This window comes from Gopherus evgoodei, chromosome 1, assembly GCF_007399415.2.
Source record: "Gopherus evgoodei ecotype Sinaloan lineage chromosome 1, rGopEvg1_v1.p, whole genome shotgun sequence".
NCBI classification, from domain to species: domain Eukaryota; kingdom Metazoa; phylum Chordata; order Testudines; family Testudinidae; genus Gopherus; species Gopherus evgoodei.
In genome coordinates this window covers 101185575-101198515 of record NC_044322.1, presented here as the reverse complement: position 1 = coordinate 101198515, position 12941 = coordinate 101185575, and the positions used below count along the sequence as shown (strand labels likewise).

At 39.9% G+C, this 12941-nt stretch overlaps 2 protein-coding genes across 2 annotated transcripts in view; one reads left to right on the top strand and one right to left on the bottom strand.

The window, feature by feature from the left end:
• Positions 1 to 10080, top strand: part of METTL21C (methyltransferase like 21C) — a 39067-nt gene extending 28987 nt beyond the window's left edge. The window contains 5 exon segments of the mRNA XM_030568131.1: positions 2451 to 2599; positions 5445 to 5462; positions 5465 to 5586; positions 8661 to 8778; positions 9299 to 10080. Of these exon segments, the coding sequence (XP_030423991.1) occupies positions 2461 to 2599; positions 5445 to 5462; positions 5465 to 5586; positions 8661 to 8778; positions 9299 to 9693 (792 nt within the window). The 5' untranslated portion in view covers positions 2451 to 2460 and the 3' untranslated portion in view covers positions 9694 to 10080.
• A 773-nt stretch (positions 10081 to 10853) lies between these two features.
• The window catches only part of TPP2 (tripeptidyl peptidase 2), a 75204-nt gene continuing 73116 nt past the window's right edge, over positions 10854 to 12941 (bottom strand). Inside the window, 1 exon segment of the mRNA XM_030568117.1 lies at positions 10854 to 12035. Within this exon segment, the coding sequence (XP_030423977.1) occupies positions 11946 to 12035 (90 nt within the window). The 3' untranslated portion in view covers positions 10854 to 11945.

The following is a 12941-nucleotide window of genomic DNA, read 5'->3' as shown; positions in this document are numbered from 1 at the left end:
AATTTAGCATTTGCCCATCTGATCATTTTGCAAAGAAATCCAGATGCAGATAGCAATGTGTAGAGCTGGTCAAAAATTGGTGGATGCAACTGTTTTCCATCTGAAAGTGCAGATTCAATGAAATCAGAACATTCTGCAGGAACATCACAATTTCAGCAAATTTTTGACATGAATTATCAACGTTTCATTTAAACTTCATTGACATCTGTTACATTATAATTTATAACATGATGAAAATCAAAATGACACAGCTGAAATGAAGTATTTCAGGATATTTTATTTAGTGAAAAATCATCATGTTTCAACTTTTCATTTTGATTCGGGAAGAAACAAAATTTCAAACTCCCAGAATTTCCCATGGGACTTTTTTTGACCAGCTCTACTACTGGGTGTTGGGGAATTTGCACCAAGAAGATGCATGTATTTAAATGTGAACATTAAACCGCACATTCAAATACGTGCATTATGCATGTCACTAATGCAAGTCATCTCTTCAGTCTTTCAGTTTAAACACACAGTATCAAATAGAGGCAAACCTGAAAGCGCTAATGATTTCCGAATTAGGAAACAACACTGGTGCCTCTTCTATTCTTGACTTATCCCTTTTGTGTTAAAAAAGGCAGCACATACAAGGCAAGGAATGCAAATACACAATCTACATTAATGCAACACTAAGGTTGGGATTTAACATGCACAAAATTCTGAAAATCTCCCAAAACAGCCACATGGCACACAAGGTATTTAACAGGAACACACTATTATGCATTTGCAAATGAGCTGAGACTTATGCTTTCTACAACTAGGATGTGCATTCTGTCTGCCTTATGTTTAAAGTCTCAGGCACAATTTTGGAATAGTGTAGCTTTTAAAATATAATTATTGTGGCATCATTAAGCCTATGCTACTAAAATACCTGCATCTCTGACAATTATAAAACCAAATCCTTGGTGTAGTCTGTACCAACTTAAAAATAATTAAACACTCTTTTTAGTACATAAAACATCACCACTATAATTTATGGAAGTACATTTGGTAGCTTTTTTCTTTTTAAACTTTGCAGACAAAAGGATATGAAAATCTTATTACTCAGACTGAGAATTGCAATTTAGGTCTCTCTTATAGTGAGTTACTAGCTACAGTATCTAAAGATTTGATTAGACCTAGATGTTTACTAGGATTGTATTTGTTATTGTATGATTTTTCACTGGTGATACATCGTCAAACTGGAATTTTGGCCTTGCAGTAACATTTAGGCAATGAATGAATACAGAAAAGATATATGTATAGCAATGCTGCCAAGTTTTACTGTACCCTGATGAATTTAAGCACATAATTAACTATACACATACCCATGTTTCGATGACTATTCCACCAGGCCTGCCTGGTTTCTGTGCTCTCATAGTTTGCACTTCTCTCACTGAAGTCACTGATAAAATTTCCATCGGCATCAGTAGGATCAGGCTTTCATTTAGGTGCAGTAGATTTTATGTTCCAAAGCATTACCAAATAATAAAGTATATCCAAATGTAGTTGCTTGTTGACTTCAACATGCAATTGGTCAGAACACTGGACTTGCCATGCTAATCAGAATGCTGGGCCTGCAAATCTGTTGCTTCCAGCAGTAGTGGCCACTTAACTTATGCTACTGGGGGAGGCAAGTTGTATCCCTCCTCCCTCCCAATTACACACCTAGTCAATTGTGCAACATGGAGGCTAATACTCCTTCGTGGCTTCTGTAGCAATCAACTGAGATGTGATTATTTCTATTTCAGCAAATGTAACTACAAAAAATATTGGTCTTATTCTGGCTATGGATATGTGACAAGACCAATTTTGAAACTGTAGCTCCTGTTCAATGAAAGGGCAGTTTTCCGAAGCGCGACACACACACACACACACGAAAGCATCTACCCTGCAGCAATGTAATCATGGCAAAGTTTGCACCATGCCACCTCTGATTGTGATCATATTACAGTAGAACTTGTAAGTGGTGGAGGCTCAGACCTAATCAGTAGCTGGATGGATGGGAGATCTCCAAGGAAAACTAAGGTTCTGCAGGAAGTGATTCACTTGATAGCACTCCTCCTTCCGAATCAGTACAAAACCACTTCCCCTCTCTGCTACAAGACCCGAAAGTACTACCACAGAGGAGTTAAAATAGAAGCCCAGTCTCTGAGATCATTGAGAGTTCTCATGGCATTTTTCACAGGAATAGGAATGTTAGCCCTTGTATCTGGCCAGATCTGACCTCTGGTTATTGCACCTCACCTGCTTAAATTCCCACTGTACTATCAGTTAGCAAAGATTCTTCAGAGTGTGTGTGTATGCTCGATATGGGATTGGTAAAGCACTTTGGGAATCCTTCAGTTGAAAGAAGCTGCATAGCTAAGTTATTATAGAGTGAACATGGTACCTTGTTACTTTACTTTTTTTTGTTTTTCCCCCTTCAGCATTCCTGCTATGATCACACAGCACCTGCCACTCCGCAACGAAATTCAAAGAGCAATGGACTGCCCAAGCAGAGAGAAGGAGCTTAATGAACAGCAGTCTGAATGTCAGGATGAGTCTAATTGCCCTGACTATTCAGAATCCAATTCAGGTTGCTACTTAATAATAAAAACTATGGCATGCCAGCAAGTTGTAGAATATTGGATTTTCCTAGGTACACAAATCCAAAAAGTCACCCAAATATCCCATTTTCATTTTTGATAGGATTACTCTCACTTCAGTTTTTTACTTGTTTCTTAAATGTCATTTTTTTTCTTACAGGGCCAGATTTATAGAAGCACTCAGCACCCACCACTGAGGCAGATTTTGAAAAGAGCTCTGCTCTTATTTTGGCATCTCACTGAAGTGGCTGGATTATCACTGAGTACAATGGGAGCTCTTGCCTGCTGAGCTCTTTTAGAAACCTGGCCCACAGCCTATTAGCAGATGGCCCTCTAACCATTTTTTACCACTCCCAAAACCCCGACTAGATAAAACACAAAGTAAAGTATAAATTGCAGCTTTTGAAACTGACCACTGGAAAATAGGAATATTTTGCTGTGTTTTGCGGAAGAAAACACGACAGTCTACTTCTGTTCCAGACAGTTTTCTTGAATGTGTGATAGTTCTTGGCATTACACTATTTAACATTTTTATCAATGACCTGGAAGAAAACAATCATCACTCATAAAGTTTGCATGTGACACAAAAGTAGGGGGAGTGGTAAATAATGAAGAGGATAGGTCCCTGATACGGAGCTATTTGGATTGCTTGGTAAGCAGGGAACAAGCCGTATTAAAACTATATGCATTTTAATACGGCTAAATGCATACATCTAAGAACAAAGAATGTCAGCCATACCTACAGGATGGGGGGCTTATCCTGGGAAACAGGGACTCTGAAAAAGATTTGAGAGTAGTGGTAGATAATCAGCTGAACATTAGCTCCCAGTGTGACACTTGTGCCCAAAGCATACTGTGATTCTTGGATGCATAAACAAGGGAATCATAAGGAGTACAGAGGGTTATTTTATCTCTTTATTTGGCACTGGTGCGACTGTTGCTGGAATAGTGTGTCCAGTTTCTGGTGCCCACAATCCAAGGATGATATGGATAATTGGACAAGGTTCAGAGAATACCCATGGGAATGATTAAAAGGATTAGAAACATGACATATAGTAAGAGGCTCAGAGTGTTCCATCTATTTAGCTTGATGAAGAGAAGATTAAGGGCTGACTTGATTAGTCACTAAGTACTTATATGGGGAACAAATACTTAATAATGGGCTCTTCCATCTAGCAGAGAAAGGTATGACACTGGGGTGGGCAAACTTTTTGGCCTTAGAGCCACATCTGGGAATAGAAATTGTATGGTGGGCCATGAATGCTCACAAAATTGGGGTTGGGGTGTGGGCTCTGGTTGGGGTTGCGGGCTCCAGGGTGGGGCCAGAAGTGAAGAGTTCAGAGTGCAGGAGGGGGCTCCGGGATGGCGTGGGGGTGGAGGCTCTGGGGTGGGGTTGGGGATGAGGGATTTGGAGTGTAGGAGGGTGCTCCGGGCTGAGACCAAGGGGTTTGGGGGGCAGATAGGGGATCAGGGCTGGGACCGGGGTGCAGGCTCAGGGTAGCGCTTATCTCAAGCAGCTCTTGGAAGCTGCGGCATGTTCCTCCTCCGGCTCTTATGCGGAGGCACAGCCAGGTGGCTTTGCACACTGCCCCGTCCACCGGCACTGCCCCTGGGACGGCATGCAGAGTTGGAGCCCCTGGTTGCAGAGGGGCCATATCGCTGCTTCTGGCAGATCTGGCCCGCAGGCCATAGTTTGCCCACTCCTGTTATAATATGATCCAATGGCTGCAAGCTGAAGCTAGACAAATTCAGACTAGAAATGAGTCAATTTTTTTTTTTTTTTTTAAACAGTGAGAGTAATTACTCACCGGATCAATTTACCAAGGGTTGTGGTGGAATCTCCATCACTGGCAATTTAAGACTGGATGTTTTCGCAAAAGATCTGCTCCAGGAATTATTTGGGGGAAATTCTATGGCCTGTGTGATACAAGAGGTTAGACTACATGATCACAATGGTCCCTTCTGGCCTTGGAATCTATGAATCCTGCACTATACAGTTTTCTGCTTTTTGTTTTAGGACTACAAGATGTTTGTTCTTGTCACATTCCAGCATCATCAGAGGTAGAGCAGTTCATTTTTCAGTGTTGTTAAGGATGGCTTTAGGAGGAAAGGCACTTTAACATGGCAATACTCTGCAGTTATTCTGTGTTGGACTGTGAGCTTGACAGATCAAATGGAACATAATGGAACCGCTGGGTTAAGATAGGAAAATGCAGTGATTCAGAAGATGACACTGTCTTCTGCATCCCTAGTTGAAACAATGCAACACCTGGTGTCAGGGAACACTGTACTGCTTGGCAATGCAGACTTTTGGAAGATACAAAAATAGAGGTCCAAACTATCTGTGGTTTAAGGACCCAGTGTACTTCTGCCAGAATCAATGCTAGCTGGCTACCCTGTGCACAACTGTGCAGTTATACTAGCAACCTAAAAATCTCCAAATAGCTTCATTTAGATATATTAGCATGACTTGCAACCCCTGACCTGGATACCTAAGTCTCAACTGGTGACCAAAAAAATTGTATGCCAAAAGAGTGGTCTTAAAATTCCTCACCCACACAACCTATGTTGCTCCATGACTTATGGGAAAGGAAGGTTTTCTCCTTCACTTTGATTGACAGCAGGCCCCACCCACATTTGGATCCAGGTCTGGCAACCCACGTGAATCATGGTGCACACGATCAGCTCACTAGCAACTTTTTAGAAAAGGCTGCATATTCATTGTCTTGACTGCAGATAAGTCTTGTATGTTTTCTTTTCCCCAGTTATGGCAACAAAATGCACATACATGCTCCTATCTACCAAATAATACAGATATGATCTTTTCTCCCACAGAATCACCAAGAATTCTTAAATACTGCAGAAGTGGATTCCTACAGTTTCTCCCTATTTTGACAAGGAGCATTATTGTTATGCAGACCATCAGATCACTATTCAAGAATCATTAGACCACTTCGGAGCTATAGTATGGCCCGGTGTAAGTTTTACCTATGTACTGTAATCAAGTAGCAAGTTAAACTCGAATGATAAAATAAATGTGAACAAATGGAACGTTGGAACTGAAGTGAAATGAAAATAATGGTCTTTCATGAACATCCCCATTGCTCACTTACTATCAGGCTTCCATCGCAGTGCAGAATGAAGGTAGTTAACTATTTTAACAAAGAACTCTGGCTTATGTCCCTCCTAGTGCCACTTTGGGCCAGAAGAGCAGCTTCCAAAGGTGTGAAATGGTAACAAATGATTGAACTGTAAGTCCTCTATAAAACTGTGTACACCTCTCCCTTTGAAGAATGCAGAAAATAGCCAGTGCTATTGATTGAGCATATAAATGAATATAGGTGCAGACGTTAAATCAAAGAAAGGAAAATTGGGCAGAAGTGTTGTGTTCTCTCAATGACTCCAGTCAGTCAGTCACTATGGGGATGTAAGCACCTGGCAAAGACAGATGGGAGAACAGAGAAAAAACAACATTGAAAAGATCGGCATGCAGCATTTTATAGAGAATGGAATTTATTTAGAGCAGAGTAGCGCAATCACATCCAAAAATGAGTCAGTGGGGAGGCTTGAAAGTCTATTTAACTGACCGTATGTAGACGAAACCCCTTCTACCCAGGATACTACCTGGGAACCAGGAAGTGTGTCTCATTGCTCACAGGTACTGTCCAATTAGCACCACTTGTGTTCCCCTCCTGCAGCATTTGATCCACCATGCTATGGAAGATTTAGAGAACTTGGCTCCTTCACAATTCTACTGGAAGGCAATCAACTGCTGAGAACTTTCAAACTTGCTCAGTTTGTTTGAGACAGAGGACTGCAGGGAAGTCAAGATTTATTTTATGCCACAGGATTTTTTCCTTCTTTTCTGGACTTGTGAAAGTGTTCTAAAATACAGAAAAAGGTGGTGTTTATACTTTATCATAGGAAAGGCAGAAAAATTCTTGCAGGGAAAAATAGCTATTTTGGCAACTATTCTAATTTCTTTCACAGCTACTGGAAAGCAAGCTTTGGTACAGACAAAGCAGGGATTTGATGAACTTAAAAAGAGATGAGGTTGAAGACCAGTGAGAATATTGGGTCATAAGTGGTCTAGCTATCTAGGGTGCCTTTAGGAATCTGCCAACATAGAAGCAAAATGCTAGAAAGGACTTATTAATACACTTTCCAGGACTGAGATGTCAAGATACTTCAGAAGGCATCTTGATGAAACAGCAATATGGATGGGATTGTAGCATGATAGGTTCAATGCTCCTAACCTTACACTATAGAATTCTTTCCCCAGATCATAAGTCTATGCTTTCAGGAAACAGTCTGGAGCGGTAAGAGCATCTTGGCTCCCCAGGACCCTTTTTGATGAGGATACACTGTGATGAAAGGTGTCTGTCACATTTATAGAGTCTGGGTTTTGGATGTAGAGAGTCACAGGCAAGGGGATTCAACACTAGTGAATAATTAGCAAATTGCTCGCTGGGACCACACATTTGAACATAGGAAAGTTTGCTGCTGAAAGGCCTCTCTGCTTAGTTAAGGGGATTGTCCGCTAAGCCCATTTGGTTGTGTACACTTTAATATACATCACATATTGAGGACTATGGTGAGATTCTTTTTAGGTCTTTATTTGCATTGCATCTATATGATGCAGGGTGCTCCTTGCTTCCAGTTGATGAATACAGATTATATTTGTCAATTTTGTAGTGACTTAATCTTGCTGATCATCTGGTTTTGGGAAACTAAGTCCTACAGAGATGGATACTGTAATTTGAAAGAAGGAAAGTAATTCCTCAGAAGAGCAAAAAAACTCTAAGCAAGATATTGATCTCGCAAGATTTAAATTGAGACCCTCATAAAAAGTCAACTTTAGACTTCAGAACTGAAGATATTTCCAAAGTTCAGACATGTAGATTAATTTAAATATTTTTACTGATGAAGAAACATTCTACTGGTCCCTGCTTATCCCATTGTTGAATTAAAAAACAAACCATACTTTGTGTGTAGTGAGATTTGGATAATTTTGTCTCATCTGTAAAGTGGCCTTCTCAAGATAAAAAGCATTAGAGTAACTGATAAAGACATGAGGAAAATATTCCAAACTTATTTACACTATTTATTATGAAGACGGACAAAGATTGGATTTCAACTCTAGAAAGCTTGTCTAGCGATCATATAAAAACTCACACAAAATGACAAAGATTCCATCTCAAGAGAGAAAGGGGAAAATGTCTGTCTTAAGTCTTCTTACTATGAACTGCAATTTCATCAAATCTCAAATTAGTGAGGTGTTAGTACGTGGCTGGGAGAACTACAAAGAAAACGTAGATACTGCACAAACAGTGCTGGTGATTCATTAGCGGCACTCACCCATGATGAGTTGGTAATCAATGCCTCAGCGTCACGTTACGAAACTGTGTGATTAGATGAGCTGTAATATAGGGTTGTGATGGAGGAAGCAGAGGTAGTTCAGTCACCAAGCCTATCTGCTCTTTGACCTCTGCTGTGATTGCTAAGAAAGCAACCAATTGTCAACTGTTTTACTGATATGGTTCCATGACAGAACTCTGTCACTTGAACTGAAAGGTACCATTTGTCTTTTCCCTCTCTATAAAGTGGTTGGAATTATTTCATCATGCCTGCACTATGACTAATAGATAGGAATCAAGTTTGGATCTGACTATCTAGAGTGACAGTGACTCTGTAGTAAAATCTCTCCTTCTCCAGACTGGCTATGCTCAGTTCCTACAGTAACTTAGAGGTCAGTGGAAAGCAACAAAACTGTGTGGCATAAAGATTTGTGTATTTCTAGGGAGACCCACATAAAAAGAAGCTGTTTGGTTGTTTTTACTTGCCTAATAATGTGGGGTTTTTTGGTTTGTTTTTTTTAAAAACAGGACTAATCTTGTTCCTTTTTCCTAATTTGCTTTTGTGCTATATACTTGAATACATTCAGTCTATAAGTAAAAAACTTATCAGAAAATGTTTTCAATGATTTAATGAACTGCTGGATGGCTGTTAGCAAATTAATGCTTTTTACGGATATATTTTAACTGTTCTTAGGCATTGGCTTTATCTCAGTACCTGGAATCAAATCAACAAGAGATCAACCTAAAAGACAAAAAGGTACTTGAAATTGGTGCTGGAACAGGACTGGTATCCATTGTGGCTAGTATACTAGGTTGGTAAATTCTGCTTAAATACCAATAAATTCACCTTCAAATATATCAGTTGTGAGGCGGCAGCTAAACAAATTCTTTGACACTGTAGTCAGTGAAATTATAACTAAAATTAAAAACTTAACTAGCAGTTATGACTTTGGCTCTCAAAATTCTGTCGGACTTGTCTACACTGCCCCACAGTTTGGACTATAGGAGCGCAAACAGAAGTGTGCACCAAAGTGCTGCACCTTAACACCCCCGTGTGGATGCAGTGGGTGTAGACTAAAAGTTCCCCAGTTTGAAGAGGATTACATTAACAGGATCCTTTTAGTTTGCACCTGTAGCAGCCACACAGAGCACTTGGGGCAGTGGAGACATGCCCCAAAATAACAGTCCTTTATGAGTAGTTACCCCAATCCAGGAAATGGGTGGGCGGTGGTCTATTTATTGACAATGATCAGAGAGCCAGCATATTCAAAATTGATAATTGAGGGAAAAACAGGAAGGTTTATACACTAATCATTTGCACATTCTCTTTAGGAGCTTATGTTACTGCTACTGATTTGCCTGAAGTACTTGAAAATCTCAAATTGAATATTTCAAGAAATACACAAAACATGAATACACACCAACCTGAAGTGAGGAAGCTGGTATGGGGAGAAGATCTCAATGAAGACTTCCCTAAATCAACTCACCATTATGATTTTATTTTGGCAAGTGATGTTGTCTACCACCATACCTCTCTGGATCCATTACTAACAACAATGGCATATTTATGCCAGCCAGGGACAGTATTATTATGGGCAAATAAGTTCAGATTCAGCACAGATTTTGAATTTTTAGAGAAACTTCGCAATATACTAATCGTTACACTTCTAGCAGAATTTCCAGAATCAAATATCAAGCTGTTTAAAGCCACAGTAAAAGAGAATTAAAACAATACAGTCACAATTCTGATGCCCTTCAAAGTTTGAGCTTTTAAGTTTTAGTACATAATGCACACTAAGTGCATTAATGTCCATAAACCTGTCCCTGAGTCTTTGAATTTTGCACTTCAATAAAGGAAAAATTAAGATGGATGATAATATCATGACACTACTTAACAGTCTGATTTGTCTCATAAGCTTATATACATGATTTACTCAAGCAAATCAATTTATTGCTGCCAGAGGGTCCACAGTAACAAAACACAACCAGAAGGTAAAGCTCCAACATTTCAAATCAACTATTAGATCTAGCTATACAGTAATTTCCCTCGTTAACGTTGTCGTTATGTTCCTGAAAAATGCGACTTTAAGCAAAATGATGCTATGCGAAACCAATTTCTCCATAAGAATTAATGTAAATGGGGGGGGGGGGGGGGTTAGGTTCCAGGGAAATTTTTTCCACCAGACAAAAGACTATATATTCCACATATACACACATACACCCCCCATATCCTTTTTAAACAAACAATTTAATACTGTACACAGCAATTATGATTGTGAAGCTTAGCTGATGTGGTGATGTCAGAGGGTGGGATATTTCCCAGGGAATGCCTTACTGCTAAATGATGAACTAGTACTCGGCTGAGCCCTCAAGGGTTAACCCGTTGTTGTTAATATAGCCTCACACTCTACCAGGCAGCACAAATGGAGGGAGGGGAGACAGTATGGGCAGACAGAGACTAGAACGCACCGAGAGAGAGAGAGAGGTGTGTATTGCTCAAGTACGCTGACCTCACTTAAGTACACTGCCTTTTTAAGTAGATCAGCAAGTTGAGAGAGCAGCTGCTGCAAGCAAGCTCCCTCTGTCCTGAACCCTGTCATGTCGTCTCCCCCCTGACCCTCACTCTATGGAGATGGGGTAAGGTGGGTGGGCAGGAAGAAGGAGGGGGGACCCCTGACATTAGCCCCCCACTTCCTCCTCCCCCCCCCCACAGCTATGCAGGAGGCTCCCGTGAGCAGCTCCAAGGCAGAGGGCAGGAGTAGCACATGGCAGTGGGGGAGGGACAGCTGAACTGTCAGCAACTGGTAGCCTGCTGGGCAGCTGGCCGCACAGGGAACTTAAGGGAGCGGGGGAGCTGATAGGGGGGGCTGCTGGTCCACCCTGGTTCCAAGCCCCCACACAGCTAGGTCAATGGTCTGCTCTTTCTCGCAAGCAGTGGACAAAACAGGCAGCTGACAACTATGTTATAAAGGAGCACTGTGTAACTTTAAACGAGCATGTTCCCTAAACTGATCAACAACGAAACAACGTTAATCGGGAATACTTTCAGGTGAGGAGTTACTGTACATTTATATCCTGTTTACATTGCATTTCTATATTATTCCTAAAGCTGTCTGCTTTAACACATTATGTTTATGTACTCTTAAAAAAAACAACAGTTTTCAGCTTTATTATTTGTTTTTATTAATTAAAAATCCTTTAAAGTATCAGAGTTGCACATGGTGGTTTATCATCTTCAATTTGCCACATTACTCTGTGTTGTACATTTTTAACATTATTAACATTTGTAGTATAGCTTTACAATAACCTGATTAACCGTCTGGCCTTTTATACATGTATCAGTCCAACCTGATACTCAACTTCACATGGATTTTTGAAAGTTTGCCTGAAATATCTCAAAGACGAAGATTTACAAGAGCACCTATGTATCAGCAATTCTGAGATACACACAGAGACCATTTGAAAGGTGGTTGTTTAAAAAAATTATAATGTAAACTCTTGCAAACGGTACAGGTAATGGAGTTCCATTACTTTATAGTCTAATAAATAAAATTTTAGCTACTATGATGTAGCTTTAAGGCCTTCATACAATTGAAAAAAGAAATTAAGATTAAACAAGTTAAAACCCTGTTCATTGTAAAAAATACAGAGTTTTTACAGGTTTTCAGTTAAAATGAACAGTTAAGAACCTAACATGCATGCAAGAAATCTTTTCCAACCCAATTCCAAATCCTTGGTGCTGGCAATTCTGGCACAACCATTGCCAGCAATGGGATGCACACGAAGTAAGCTCCCTGATGTCAGGAGTCAGGTTAACAGGTATTAAGCCACACCAGGGTGCCTTTCTGATAAATATACACAATTTAATAATCAGCATTCAGTATTTGATGAAGACAAGCATTCTAATTAAAAGGTAAAACTTATCTTTCCTATCCTGTCAGTATAAAACCATCTCTGTATGTTTATAACTGTTGGTATTTCAAAACACACAATAATCAGGTGGATACATGACAGGAAGCCAGTTTTCAGAGAAAGATGCACAATGGGTCCATCCAAGTAACTTCATTAACTAAAGAAAAACAATTGATAAGCAGAAAAATTAGATGATTCTTTTGACACTGATATCTTCTCTCATTCTTTCTGAATCTAAAGTGCCATGTTAAAGAGGATCATTGTAAGAAGCACAACTTCAATTTATTGCTTTCTGGAGCTCTAAACTTTCCTGCAGAATGGTTTTAGTTTTTGAAGACTGGTATTTTAGTTTTAGTGAACAAAATGTTGTCTTAAGCAGCACAAGAATCCCAGTAAACTTGGGGATTTTTCCCCCCTTATACCAGTTTTGAATAACTGTATAGTTAATTTAACTTTAGGTAAGCAAAATGTCTGTAGGGCCCACATTTTCTCTATGCTGTTCAACTTTAAGTACTTCAGAATAAAACACACAGAATTCATGTGCAAGTCTAGAGAGTAGTCAGGGCACAATTTCTTAATCTAGATACAGTGGTAGAATGAACAAGCCACTTGAAACATTTTGGCCTCAATTTAAAAACTGGCTTGAACTTTAAAACCTGAGAAAGTAAAGTTAAGTTCCTAGATATGGATTTATGAGCCTATATAAAAGTGAGCTGATTTCCAAAGGTGGTGAGTACCCACAGCTTAGACAACTTGCCATTGCCATGAGTTTTGCTAAGCGACTGAGTGGAATTAAAAAGTACCTTTTCAAAGTGCTCCTTGAAACTGTTAAGGAGCACCCTTAATATTATACTGCTGCTTCGGTAAGCTTTGAGCAGAGGCAGTGGTGGAGTTATTAACTGAGCATCCACCAAGTAAGAACAGCTTAGGGGAAAGAAAGAGGTCTGGCTTCCCTCTCTCCCGCCCACTTTGCAACAGACTGGGAAGAGGTTATTGAAGGTAGGGTTCTGAAATGAGTGAAGAAGAGACAAGCCCTTTCTTCCTTTCAGCACCTGGACTCATC